Source organism: Perna viridis, chromosome 5, assembly GCF_037379345.1.
Source record: "Perna viridis isolate PV_CMFRI_1.1 ecotype Kerala chromosome 5, ASM3737934v1, whole genome shotgun sequence".
In the NCBI taxonomy this organism is placed as follows: domain Eukaryota; kingdom Metazoa; phylum Mollusca; class Bivalvia; order Mytilida; family Mytilidae; genus Perna; species Perna viridis.
The window spans coordinates 7472248-7487205 of record NC_142449.1 but is presented as its reverse complement, the minus strand read 5'-3'; the positions used below and the strand labels follow the sequence as shown (position 1 = coordinate 7487205).

Sequence of the window (14958 nt, the reverse complement as noted above, 5' to 3'; positions counted from 1 at the left end):
ACAATCAAAAACCATATTATGCAGAAATGGAATAAGCATATCAAATTATCAACCTCTTCTGGTCGGAGAAACTCATTTTTATTTTATTTACATTTGATATGCATAAAACCAGTCATCGCTTGATTTTGATTTATTTTCATGGTCGACAATATTATTTGCTAATATTTATATTAATCACACATTCTAATTAATAAATGAAAAGAACAGTTGAAAAAGTTTAAGGGAAGGCATCTGAATATTTTGAGGTCAGAAGTATAATGTGTCAGTCTTTGAAAAGAGATGTAAATGTTATAGTTCATCCATTGTTGGGAATAGCTTATTCATCAGCATTTCTTTGTATCAAAGAAGTACACTGTACATAAGAATATCAGAAACATATTTCATAATGTATTTGGGAGATGCCACCTCTTCAAGTGAAAAGAATCAGTTTTGTAAGTGAACTACATATTATGCTTCTGACTTGGTGCCTTGTATGAAAACTCAATTGCAAATTATGCAGAAGTTCTGAAAGATGTATTTATACTGAAAATATGTTTAAAACGTTTATATTGATAGATCACAAAGATCTGTGCAATATTGTTGATGTAAAAAATGAAAAAAAAATAAATAAAAACAATAAAATGAAATAAAAATGAATATGGTGTTTGTATACAATACTTCTTTTGTATGACTACGAGCTCTGCGGTCATTTAATGATATAGTGCTGTTTGTCGTCATTTGCAGGCCCATGGTTTTCATGCAATATCTTGAATAATTACTGCTTTTTGATAAAATGAATTTTCAATGTTCCAAATCGTAAGAGGAAAGTCAGTATTGAATTATTGCAATGACTGTTTAGGAATAAGGGGCCGAAAGCAATCATTTGATAGAATTTAACTACATATGTCGAACTATAAACTTCAAGGACCACTTTCATTTTGGCCAGAATCTTGTCAAACCTCACGCTATGAATTATGAGTTGTTCTTCATGTTGTGTCCATGTCAGCGTTTGACCTCTGCTGATGTATGAAACTGCACTAGCGAAGCTCTTAAAAATGTTTTGCATGTTTTTAGTAGTCAATCTACCTAGTTTCCTTAGATTTCATATACTTAAACAGGACTTCTGTAATTAACAATGATATTGTTCATACGCAGGAAAAAAATCCCCCCAATCTGCTTGATTGGATCAACTGCATTGTCAGTAGTATTCTTTTAAACTGCAACTACCGATAATAAATTCTGAACGTGTATTGTTAGAAAATAAAGATGTAGGATCATTGACTCGAAGCAACTATATGGAGTCCCCGACAAAACATGACATCATTAAGAGATGTACTGAATCGTCTTCTAGACAAAGCAGTAGCTCGACTGACGGACTTTTTTTAAGGCGTAGAAAGCCATACTGAACAAATTGTCATCACATGCTGTTTTATGTAACTAGTCATTTCTGTAGACAAATAAGTATCATGCATTCACCTTCTACCTAGACCAACCAAATCAAGAACGGATTTGAAAAGTGTCAATTTCGTACACTACCGAAGTTCAACAACCCAATGACTGGTCTATAACTACATTTCTAAACCTGAAACAAAAAGTGAATTTGGTTGGTTTTTGGCATGCATTTTATCACCTCCTGAATTGTTTGGAGATAATACTTAATCTATAGTCAATTATCATAGAAAATAGGCGAGACAACTGTATAAAAATACCTATCCAACCAAAACATTTCAACACATAAGTAATTTTTTGGACATACAATCAGAAGAAAATGTTCGTATGAAACCAGTCGTGTGCCATCTACGCTAGAAACACTAACATTCAAATACACAAGCTCATCGTCGTTGTGCACGTATATAAAGTAGTGATGATCTGCTAATCAAGATAATTTAATGTTTACTGTAGTGCAAATGTATTTCATCGCTATAACTTGTTCAGTTGCCATTTTCAGTATATCCCGCAATATTTATAGTCCGGGAATTTGTCCATACATCTGACGTCTTTCATGAGCGTTATGGTGTATCCATCAGCACCATGAAAGCTGATTTATTCAACGGGTCATAGTTTTCCTTTCCTCGTTTGTCTACCCCGGACTTGACTTTTTATGAGCAACTCGGCGGGTGTTTCTAGAAAAGCAGAGGAAGTTTACCCTACCGGTGCACCTGGTCCTTGCTCCCAGTTTTTAGTGGAGTCCGAGTTGCTCATTTACTTTTGTTACTTTGTATGTATAATTTTAGTTACTTTATGTTCTTTGTTGTGTATGTCTGTTTTCCATGTCTGGTCTTTGTCCCTGGATTACATTCTTTTGATTACCGCTATAACCTTGGTTCCCTTGATTACTCTTGCTATGCCTAAGGATCTCGCTTGTTGGCAATGATTATTTCTATTAAGAAAACGTATTTTGGGCTGTATATCATTCTTTGATAACCCCTAATTATGCCCTAATCTGCGCTTTTGGCAATATTCGTCTGCAACCATCATATTTGTAGTTGTTCGTATGCCGGAAACGGAACTATGTTAACGCTGAACGATAACTCTTGTTTTTACAGTAAGGTCTCACTAACCACTTCCGGGTCAAATGGCTACCCCTTATGTAGTACCAAAAACGCACTGAACCTAGACATATGCATTGTAAGTGCATTATTTGTGTGTATTATGATTAAAAGTAGTCCAAATAAAGCTGAGAATGTGTACTTTAAAATTATATATGTTATTGACTACAAAATACATGAATATTGTTTGCATGGGTAATTTGCCTCCATGCTCTCATTTAGCAGAACAGGTAAAAAATTGCATTTTCAGTATTATTTATTCAAGTAAATTTTGAGAGGAATGTTTTCTACGGATCAAAAACCACCATCAGTTCTATGTAAAATACCCCAAGGAACATTCATACCAAGTTTGGTTCCAAATTGATCAAGCAGTGTCAGAGGAGAAGAGATTTGAAAAATTGTTAACGACGACGGACGACGACCGCGGATGCCAAGTGATGACAATAGCTCACATGACCTTCGGCCAGGTGAGCTAAAAAGGCAAAAATGTGGATTTTCAGTATTATTTATTCAAGTAAATTTTGTGAAGAATTTCTACAATCATCGTACCATTAGCATAACGATTTTGAAAGCCTTATTTTCCAAGCTTCGCAATGATATGCAACTTTCAGATGCCATTTGTCCTGGGAATTCACAGTTAAAACTTTGAAAATTACTTTTTTAACATGTAACGTAATGGAATTGTTAGAAGTGGTTAGTGAGACCATAATCCACAAAATGAAAGAGTTATTTCCCCTTTTCAATGAATTTCAATGCTTTCCATGTAATTTATTTCCCTTTAACCGTTGAAGTTAATAAAAAAAAACATTCAGCTTTGAGGACGCATTTGAGATATGAAAAGATATATTTTTTAAAAAACAAAGCTCATCTTAAAATGTCTAGAAGTCGTGTATGACATACTTGGGACCAAAGGGCGAAGTGAGTACCTCTAAACCCTGTTGACGAAGTCGGCAAGGCTTATAAACAAACCAAAAGAAACGGATTAATTAGACTGTATTTCCGTTATTCCATTACTCCAGATAAAATAATTGAAATTTTAATAAGTTTAAATCAAACTTTAATTAAGATTACACATGCGTCACAGCTGGAGTATATGCAATAAAAACCAACCAACCCAACAAACAAACAAGTTGATGTTCTGCAGATAGTTCTGATAAATACTCATTAGTTTATACTATACGGTATTTCATAATTAAAATACTGTAAAAGTATCATTATTAAGCCAGGTCGATCAAAACATGAACTGAAATTTTGATTGATTGAAACATTTATTTACAACAAATGACGATGAACGTAAAACTATTTGTACAAATATAAAATTAATTCGAGTGTTTCCAAATGCAAATCTAAGGAGTGAACTCGCATTTTATGAAAGAGAAAATAAAATAAAAAAAAAAAATTGACGATTACGTCAATGGCTAAAAAAATGGCGATCTGAATATTCTTTCATACATGATCACATATTGTCGGCTACCAGGTTGATTAACCATTCCCCAACCTTGGAAGCTTTAGCTGACTCGTGAAAACTTTGGACTAGTTCGGTTCCCTTGCGAATGGCAGAGTCAGAAAGCCTGTATTGGTTCAGCATTCTCATACTCTGTACAACCTCGTAACTATGACGAGATTTTATTTCGCTTATCTGATCAGCGTGGAAACCAAGTTGTTTAGCCAATTTGTCCCATTTCTCCACTAACGCAAATGATATTCTCTGTAGATATACATCCGAAAATGTGCCTTCAATTCAAAGAATGTTGAGGTTTAAAAAAATGAAATCCTTATATATATTTATATACATACAACGTCTCAGAATGTGACGACTCTATTAGCTACACTGCTCCATCGGATCAAATTGATACAGGGAAGATCACGTAAACTTATAGAAGGGTCTGAAAAATCCAACGATGTTAGAACTGTCAAATTTGCCAAATTTTGGCGACACCGCCTGCACTAAATCCAGCGCCCTAGACCACTCGGCCAGCTAGGTTATATAAAATAGTGGTCTAGGGCGCTGGATTTAGTGCAGGCGGTGTTGCCATAGATGTCACAGCGGTACGAGTTCGAGTCCCGCTTAGGGAACGACCAAATATTTGCTTCGCAAATTTGACAGTTCTAACATCGTTATATATATCCCAGACCTTAAATGGTCGAAAAAATTTGCAAGTATTGTAAAACTATAGACAATATAGTTTAATTTATTACTTCCAGGCTTCATTTTGGAAAAAAAATGTATAAATCAAGTAGGGTTTTAGTGTTGAAATATGGGCCATGAAAATATCACAAATCAAAAACTATATATATAAGATCAAAGATATTAAATTTCAATTATTTGTTTGGCTGTATATAAAAATCAAAACCATAAGACGTAAACCTTTTTCTGGGGTGTATAATTTCAAAAAATAGTTTGGCTTCATTTTCCAAGTCCGTGTTTTAGTGACCATCTACTATTTTATCAATCTGTGAAAATAAAGATTACATTTCGTAGAAAATAAAACAATGAATAAAGTGGAGAATGAATCAGTGGATATTAAGACTTTAACACCAATGAGAGTACAAGACATTAATCACACACAACCAAGGGTTAGATTTTCTAGTCATGTATTATCTGGTGGCGTTTGCCCTTCTTCTCATTATAATTTAATGACCGATACGCCCTCCTTGTCGTTTTCTCTTTATATTACAAGATGCCTACTGTTACGAATCACAGTTCACGGGTAAATTCTTTAAAGATCCTTCAAAACGTTATCTGTTGCGTGAACACTTACCAGTAACTAATAACGTGAACTGATAACATTTTAATGTATTTTAATGATATTGTGGCCGTAAACAATCATAACTTTTTAAACTATGTTCAAGATATCTACCAAGAGAACTTAAGTTGACCAAGTATAACACTGAAAGTACTTGTAAACCTTTTCTTATTTTAGAAAATGACAAACTCCTTACAAAACTTTAAGACAAAAGAGATGATTTTGATATCCCTATTGTTAATTTTCCATTCTTAGATGGTGATATTCCTTAAGTACCCTTATACAGTATTTGTATTTCACAACTAGTCCGTCTTGCTTGTATATGTGTCTGAATTAAATGAAAGCAACTGATCCTTCACAGAAAAGTTTTTGCACCAGGGTAATCGAAATAAGACACTTTTAAAACATTAATAAGGTTTTCACCGTTACAAAACTTTGCGTATGGAGTGTTCATATCACAACTCATACGTTTGCCGAAACTACGCAGACTTTTTGTATCGAGCTAGAACTCTAACAACTCTAACAAATAGGCTTCCCGAACAGGGTTATGTTGCTACAACATTAAAGTCATCACTACAGAAATTTTATGGTCGTTATCATGAACTCGTGGATCGTTATGGTGTATCCATCTGCACCATGAAAACTGATTTATTCAACGGGTCATAGTTCTCCTTTCCTTGTTTGTCTACCCCGGTCTTGATTTTTTATGAGCAACTCGGTGGGTGATTCTAGAAAAGCAGAGGAAGCTTACCCTACCGGTACACCTGGTCCATGCTCCCAGGGTTTAGTGGAGTCTGAGTTGCTTATTTGCTTTTGTTACTTTGTATGTATAATTTTAGTTATTTTATGTTCTTTGTTGTGTATGTCTGTTTTCCATGTCTCGTCTTTGTCCCTGGATTGCATTCTTTTGATTACCGCTATGACCTTGGTTCCCTTGATTACTCTTTGATACAAAGATAATAGCACTCGCCAGTTTCTAACTAAAAATGGTGTTGCTTACCTATTTTTTTCCAGAAAATATTGTATATAAAGCATATTCTTTCAAGCAAAAGCCGATAGATATATCAACTGACCTTAACAGATTTATTGGTAAATGATAACGATTATTTCTAATGCTAATAGTTTTGGTGATATTTTCAGCAACTGCGAGAGCTCATTTGTCTATGTAGTGTGTTTAACCCATATTTAATGGAAAGAATTGGATGAATTAACGAGTGAGTTTTATGGTTTGCTTATTTGTTTTATGATCATTTCATTTTTTGTAATGAAAAAAAAAAAATCATTTCTGTCATGACCGAATTCAATTTTGTCAAATAGGTTTGCAAACATTATTTTTTTTTCTATTTTGTTTCACAAAAGTCAATTTTGTATGCAAATTAGTTTTTGGAATCCTTTGAATAAGCAAATGAATTCTCTCATCACGATTTTGTAAGAAGGTCTCTCATTGGATATAGTAACTGCATGTCTCGCAGGTTTCCGATTACTTCGAACAAAAGCATATCATATGGTTGATGCGCTATTCTGCAAAAGTAAGTAATACCATATGATATGTCCTTGCTCGAAGTAATCGGAAACCTGCGTCTGCGAGATCCGCGGTTACTATATCCAATGAGAGACCTTCTTACAAAATAGTGATGCGAGAATTCATTCGGATATCCATAGGATTCTGTAAACTTATTTGCATACAAAATTAACTTCTGTGACACAAAAATGACTTAGAAATTGCATGCAAAAGTGATGTTGTTATGACAGAATTCAATTTTGTAAACACAAAATTGAATTTTGTGACAAAATTTTATTTTGTCATAATATTTCTCAATTTTGTATGCAAATTAGTTCACAGAATCCAAACTAAACTAATTTGCATACAAAATTGACTTTTGTGAACCAATATTCAAATCAGGTAACAAAAGTAAAGTCTGTGATGCAAAAATGAATTGTGTCATGACAAAAGTAACTTTTGTGCCATGAAAAGTTTACTTTGTATGACAAAATTTAAATTTGTAGTATGTTATAAAAAATTTGTTAATCTGAACACATTTTTGTTGAACAAAACTCCCTTTTGTCTGTACAAAATTGAATTTTGAATACAAAACCACAAGAGTCCCATTCGACGCCCCGTACGTGTCGTTATTATACTTTGTAGTCTATTTAGAGACTCTCTGAAAGTTTTTACTATTTTGTATTTAGGTTATACGCTGATGCATTTATTACGTTTTACCATATCCGTTAATTGTTCTATATGTTGGTTTATTTTGACGCCTGAATGTCCTGCTTTATCTTAAGCTTAAGCAAGAAAGAGAAGTATGGCTTAATTTGGGAATATCTTAGTCTCAAAAGTATGGAAACAACCATTAGGACATAATTATGTATTCTGTAATTTTTATCCCTCGACACCAACAAGACCACACTTAAAATAATGTTCATTTCACCATACCCGACCCTGGCTAGGGCGCTCTACCCACAGAGCAACTGGGATGTGTGCCCCAGGTGGTTGAATGGGGTACCCCTGGCGTGTTACATGCTGGGGTTGTCAGGCTATAATACGGAAAACCTGACCGCAAACCATAGTGGTGCACCGTGTTTGGAACGATGTCACGTCCCTCGCACGTTAAAGAACCCTGCTGTGGTATTCGATAGGATTAAGAACCTTTGCGCGCCGCCACAGAAGGCTAAATTGCCCGACCCTACCCATCCCTCCCTTTGATCTTGTGGTAATCAATATTTATCGACCCTATTATCCTGGTGTCCCATCCCTTTTTTCATTTCATCACCATTTCATGTTCATTTCATCATTCATTTCATGTTCATCGTCTGAATATAGCTGAAATATTGCTGCTCGGGCGTTAAAACCCCAACAACCAATCAATCAATCTTAATTTAAAGGTTTTAATTCACAGTTCGTGTCCTGTCATGGAGGACTGCAGCGGTGATTTTTCTCATAAACAAACACAATATAAATCATTATGGCCTTAATATATTTGTTTTACTAACTTCTAATATTTCAGCCTTTTAACACCTTAAACAGTGAAGGCGTTGGATGTGATAAATTTTTTTAAGAGTATGTTGTACTCCCCCACTCCCCCACAACCCCCCCCCCCAAAAAAAAAAACAAAAAAACAAAAACAAAAACAAAAACAAAAAACCAACAAGAAAACAACGGATTCATCACTTCACGATAAAGTATCCAAAAACTTCATTAAAGAGTCCATTTTAATTTCATAGTAGATTAATACATATACAAAAATGTAAAAAAGATGAAAAATGACTGACCTTGTGTACTCATAGTAAATGGAAATGTATCCACCAACTCGTTAAGCGTCTGTAACAAGATGAAATGACTGCAATTACTTTGCTTAACGTGATTGATTTATTTCAAGTAAATGAGACACACTCCCTTTCGAAAGTTTAATGTCTTTGATTTACTTTCCAAAAGTTTTGTCCTCAGAAGAGCACTCTAGATAATGCTATAATTAAAGTACGTCGCAAAATGATTATGTATGTGGCTAATTTAGAAATCCTTATACAAAACTGTTATAACATGAACTAATAAAGAGCCAACTGCAGTTTGGCACAGTTAGTCATAAAATTCACTGAAATTAAGAAATGACAACAATAGAGTAAGATTTGAACCAAATGAACAAACACTGTTTTTGGAAGCAGAGGTAATTTAAATGTTGAAGTTATCAATTAGTGTTACCACCCTTTTGATCGGGCCTTTCACAATCCATGTAGATTTGGAAAACAACTCAAAATATTAAACTTAAGCAAACTGTATTTTTAAGCCTACCTTTGAAATATATACGGTGATTTGCCCAGATCGACGTATTAACATTCGTTCTTTCCGGCCCCGTGCAGGTCCGGGTGTTAAAAAAATAGGCCTGCAGCAGCGCTAAGCTTGTCGTATAAGGCGACTAAATAGTGCTCAGAAACCTAGCCGGGGGCTAGGCGCTCTGCCCACAGAGCAACTGGGATGTGTGGCCCAGGTGGTGGAATGGGGTACCCCTGGCGTGTTGCATGCTGGGGTTGTCAGGCTATAATACGGAAAACCTGACCGCAAACCATAGTGGTGCACCGTGTTGGGAAAGATGCCACGTTCCTCGCACGTTAAAGAACCCTGCTGTGGTATTCGATAGGAGTAGGAACCTTTGCGCTCCGCCACAGGAGGCTAAATTGCCCGACCTTACCCATCCCCCTTTTTCCTTTTTCGTATTAACATTCGTTCTTTCCGTACTTTGTATGTGCGATAGCCATAATATCTCTCTTCCTCCTTTTGATCGTTTTTGTCTACAACATCCAAATGTCCAGAACACCGGGAAATCTCAAGATTGTTGTAAAACTTCAATATCATGGTTGAGGTTTCAGATTTCTTTAGGTGGATGTTGGACTCGAATTTCAGGACAATTTCTTCGCCATCAACCACTCCAAATGAAGAACTTTCAGATGGACCATCGTTATAACCCAGAGAAGCCAAATATTCCATTCTTTCTGCTACTTTTTCAGATGGTACACAGTCAATAACGACGTCCAGCAAATTAATATGTTTCTGGCGACATATGATTGAAGCAGATGTCTCAAAAAGTGACTGTTCAAAAGCTTCGGCAGCTTTGCATATCTCTTTGTTGGGCATGTCTTTTGGAACAATAAGCCAAAAAACTCTACAATTTACTGTATAAAGTTAATTCAACTAATAGTTGTAAGAGTAAATACAATGGTAATTCACTCCGTCATGAAAATATACCGTTTGGTTGCAAACCATTGGTATTAATCGAAAATAATATCAAAATATCCTTTAACACAATACAGAATACGATTTACAGTAAATGACAAGATATTAACTCATTAGCTAATATGGAATACACTCACAGGATATGAAGTGAATACAAAACTTAAGCAATTAAAAAAAAAAGGAAATATGAAGAGTCGCAACAAAAATGTTTGTCACAGGAAAAGTAAAAAAAAATCGGTGAATGAAATATAATAAAATGATCTCGAAACATTGGATCAGTACTCACTGGTATCTATTTCCTCCAGACGGAAGTTTCACAACTTGTTTCCTAGCATACTAGTTTGAGATCTCTTGCAGAGGAGCAATCGTCCAAAGTTTACCAGACGTTTTAAATAGAGAAAGATGTACTCGGTCAGCTGGTTCAAAGTCTGCCAGAAAAAAAAAACAGCACTTAACAAAATTGAATATTGATGGTGGATACTAGAAGGGAGAATATATTTCTTTTGTTGTTACTGAAAAAAATCCAATTCAAACATCCATTCTGTTTAAAACACAAAGAATATAATAGAAAAGCATAGGATGTATCATAATTGAAAAAAAAATTAGGATAATTAATATTAATGACTGTATTTATAGAAACATCTCTCGAGTTGGTATTGTTGAGTTCTCAATGGTGTACTATAAAAACCGATTCAGTATAATACAGAGCATTTCAAGAATCCCTTGAAAAGCGTACATATATTAAATGATGTACATGTGCACGCAAGTTAAAAATCTGCGCATTAATATAAACGTATTTGAGCTTTAAAAAAAACCAGACGTATATAAGTGGGGATATCATCCTCCCTATATTTCATGGTAAAATAGTTTACAAAGCACGGAATACTCAATATACTCACCCAATAAGATGACTTAACCGTTGTAAGGGATGATATTGTTATCAAATCGTTAAAGGTAACGTTATTTGTATTAACACTGATTCGCTCATAGTGTCCTTACATAGAAACTAAACCACTATATTTAAAAGCAGATCGCGACTCGACATTTGTTGTGACATTATTTCATGACTTATGACATACCAGAGTTCTCAAACACACATGGAAGGAATTGATTGCAGTCCTTTTTTTTGTACATTTGTATAACTTAATTATAATCAGGTTCTTCACACACACACACACACAAAACCAAGATTAAATTCATAAAGGAAACAAGAACAATAATGCATTATACTCTTCTCTACTCACAAAAAGGAATATCTGTTTTTTACCGTTTTTTTTTTATATGTGGCTATTAATAATTTTTCCTGAAAGATACAATATCAAACGTTGAAATTATCAACTATCACCCACTGACCTATTGACATTGACGTATTTTTAATAAAAACTAACTAGATACTTCAGAGTCGAATATTTCTACATCTATATCCTTTTCTGTGATATGGTCACAAGATATCTCTAATAGAGATCCTGAAGGATGTATATCTCTTGATTCCTTGTACTTTTCACTGTAAATTGACATTGGAATGACCTGTAAAGACACGATTGTGATCGGCAAGTTAAAATGTATAGAAACTAATATTCAAAAACAGGGAAACAGTAATATTCATCAAAAATATATTGATTCAGACACTTTAAAAGGTAAATAAAGAATAAGTGAATGTTTTTGAAAGAAGTGTTTTCTGATGGTTCTTGTCAAGTAAACCCATCTGGAGAAGCCTGATATGAAGTCACTTACATAAAAATTCTATATTCATTTTTTATTCATATTATACCAATAAAACATATTGCTAATTAGTATACATATATAGTGTACATAAGCTCTATCCTTATACTCTAGATATATTTATCCTATCTCTAACTGTTTTTTCGAACGGTATTCAACTGCGTGAGAGTCCATGCCACCTTCCCGTGATGATTCCAGTTTTTTGGAAGGCTAAGCCGTATAGTGGGTATAAATTCACCCTCCAAAAGTTGATATACTATATGTTAATGGAACGCATCTATTACGGTAAAAGTGTATCTTATGAACTGATAATGAATACATAAAAACATAAGTTATGGATAAGTTTAAAGATGATCACAATGATTTTAAGATACAAAGTGTTTCAAAAACTTCCTACAAAAAGTATTTTTGTACCTCGAAGAATCTAACTTAACTCACTTTTGTTGATACTGTTGGTTGTTCTTGAAATGTTTCTGGAGGGAAGACAATTTTGATGTTCTTGTCGTCTTTAGGTTCGAAAACATGCTGACTTTCACTAATATTCAAGACTTCTGTGCGGTGACAGGATACAGCAGCCAATTGCAAAAGCTTTAAATGTTTAACATCTACCTCTGCTCCGATTAATGTAACATTCTGGAAACAAAAATAATACAACTGCAAACAAGATGACATATACTGCATATTGAAGATTTTTAGAAACATACATAACTATTCTCTTTTTAACATATACTATTATATCAATTCTGAATATTTACGAAACTTTAAGTAACACTCCAGATAAGAATTGTGCAAAATGTGATTCACGGTTGGAAAATCTACATATTTTTATTTTTTATATATTATTTGAAATGTTATAGTTAACAGAAATTAACATATGGCTTTTCATGTAACCCTTGTTCTTAGGAGGAAAAAATAGATAGAGTGCACTGTTGAATTGAGATAACTCTGTAAATGACATTAAAATACAATAAAAACTGTTGGAGTTTCTATGTGGATTGACTCCTAAGAGCAGACAGATTGGAGTAAATAATTATACATCATATAGACATATAAGGCAACAAAAATAAAAATGTAGTCTTTTTGGGGGTGCATCTTATTAGTATATACAGTATTTGGTTGATTCTTACAAAAATTACTACGTAAATAGTTAGTAAAAAAAAAATCAGCGTCTTACTCAGAATCTGATCTTTGACACACAAAATCACACTTTTCTATTCCATTCGGCATCGCCAAAATTACACACATAATATTTTGGCCAAACTTGTCTTTCTCCACACAGTCGTAACTGAATAAATAACATAAAAATCATAGATCTGGATCAAACACTATATTATACTTTAACACAGCAACATAACCTTTATAACGATGTTTTGTACCCTACACTACCGTGTAGTGGGTAATTTTCGCGGAAGACGTATTTCTCGATTTAAATGTTCGCGTCTTTATTTTTCCGTCTTCAGATAGAATGGAAATAATCAGAAAAATATCTTGACTAAAATATTTTGAGCTTTTATTTTCGCTATTTCCTTAAACCTCGCGAAAATTAGAACATCGTACTTTGATTTGTGATAAGCCTTCTGATTAGTAAGTTCTTTTTGGACAAATATATTTTATTTTGTATTACTGTCTCGGTATTATGACATTTATTGGTCCACATTCCGCATTTCAAATTACCCCAAACTGAATAACGTTTGATTATTTTTCATTCAGTATTGTCAACTTTCCTATCATCTGTGGCAACATCCTTCAGCACCTGCGTATAGAGTTTTCATATCACAACTCATACTTTATGCTAGAGCTTGCCGTAACTACACAGACTTTTTGTATCGCGCTAGACTTTTTACAATTAGGCTTCTTATAGAGGGTTATGTTGCTACAACACTGAAGTCATCATACAGAAGTTTTATGGACGCCATTATGAACTCGTGTATCGTTACGACGTATCCATCTGCACCATGAAAACTGATTTGTTCATCGTGTCATAGTTTTCCGTTCCTCTTTCGTCTTCCGGACTTGACTTTTATGAACAACTCAGCGGTGTTTCTAGAAAAGCAGAGGACGCTTACCCTATCGTTGCACCTGGTCCATGTTCCCAGTTTTTAGTGGAGTACGAGTTACTCATTTACTTTTGTTACTCTGTATGTATTATTTTAATTACTTAATGTTCTTTGTTGTGTATGACTGTTTTCCATGTCTACCCTTTGTCCCTGGATTACTTTCTTTTCATTTCCGTTAGAACCTTGGTTCCCTGCCTTGATTATACTTTGATTACGGATCAAATCATAATTTAAAATTGAATGTACTAGAAATTAAATTAAATGGATTATTTTAGATTTTCACGAAGTTAAGCTTATATTAGAAATGTGGGAACAGTTTACGCATGTTCACGAAATGCTTTGCGGTTCATGAAGCGTAAGCGGCATCAGTGTTGGTTGTTTTGCTTATTCTTATGAAAAACTAATTCCTTGCAGAATTCAAACAGAGTTACTTCTCTTTGTAAAAAGTACATTGTCGGTTCCACGATTTAAACATCTTACTTATTTAAATATATATTTTTTTCCTGAAATGTGTTGTTTAATGATAGGTTGGAAGGAATTAGAAAGGTTGTCATGGGAGTAAGTTAAAAAACACCCACAGTTATTCCTTTTTTGTTTCTCTAAAATCAATGTTTTCTAACGCATTGTTTTATGATCTCATAATTATTCATAACATTGTATATATCTAGTGATTAATAGTCGTGAGGTTTTTATGTAAAAACTTGCTGTTAAGATAACATAAATGAGAATTTATGAAACAATTTTATTTTTCTAGATTAATTGTTTGTATTTAAATAGAAAAAAATAAATGTTTTTGAACGATTTAGTTTTAACTGATGAAAACAGTAGTGGCAAATATAGTTTCTAAAGTTAACATTGATTGTAGCTATTTCTATCTTCTCCCGTGTTTGGTATCTTTGTTATTAACTTTAATCACTATATGATTAATTTCAGAACATACATAAATGGTGGCCAATTTCGCCAGTCGTGCCTTCTTTTTTCTTTTCCTCTAGTCTTTTTTTTCTCTACTTACTTTCTTGCTTTTTCCTTACGTATTTCTTCTTCTTTTTGTATTATTAGTTCGTTTTTCTCTTTCTCTTTACGTCTTTTGTCTTCTTCCTTTCTTTTAAGTTCTCTTTCTTCTTTTTCTAGGCGTTTTGTTTCGCGTTCTTTCTCTTCCTCAACCAGTTTTTTTT

General features: G+C 33.8%; 1 protein-coding gene across 2 annotated transcripts; it reads right to left on the bottom strand.

Annotated features, from left to right (window-relative positions):
• Positions 1-3777: 3777 nt before the first annotated feature.
• LOC148615796 (uncharacterized) lies at positions 3778-14936 on the bottom strand. Of its 2 annotated transcripts, none has more exons than XM_088582387.1 (8): positions 14796-14936; positions 12901-13011; positions 12165-12359; positions 11393-11531; positions 10291-10432; positions 9510-9933; positions 8549-8597; positions 3778-4262 (listed from the first exon to the last, which is right to left on the bottom strand). In XM_088582387.1, the coding sequence occupies exons 6-8, from the start codon at positions 9903-9905 to the stop codon at positions 3985-3987; spliced, it is 723 nt and encodes a 240-aa protein (XP_088438513.1). In that variant the 5' UTR covers positions 9906-9933; positions 10291-10432; positions 11393-11531; positions 12165-12359; positions 12901-13011; positions 14796-14936; the 3' UTR covers positions 3778-3984. The 2 variants fall into 2 exon arrangements, with proteins under 2 accessions (XP_088438513.1, XP_088438514.1); XM_088582388.1 differs by having other exon boundaries at positions 11393-11508.
• Between the last annotated feature and the right edge of the window lie 22 nt (positions 14937-14958).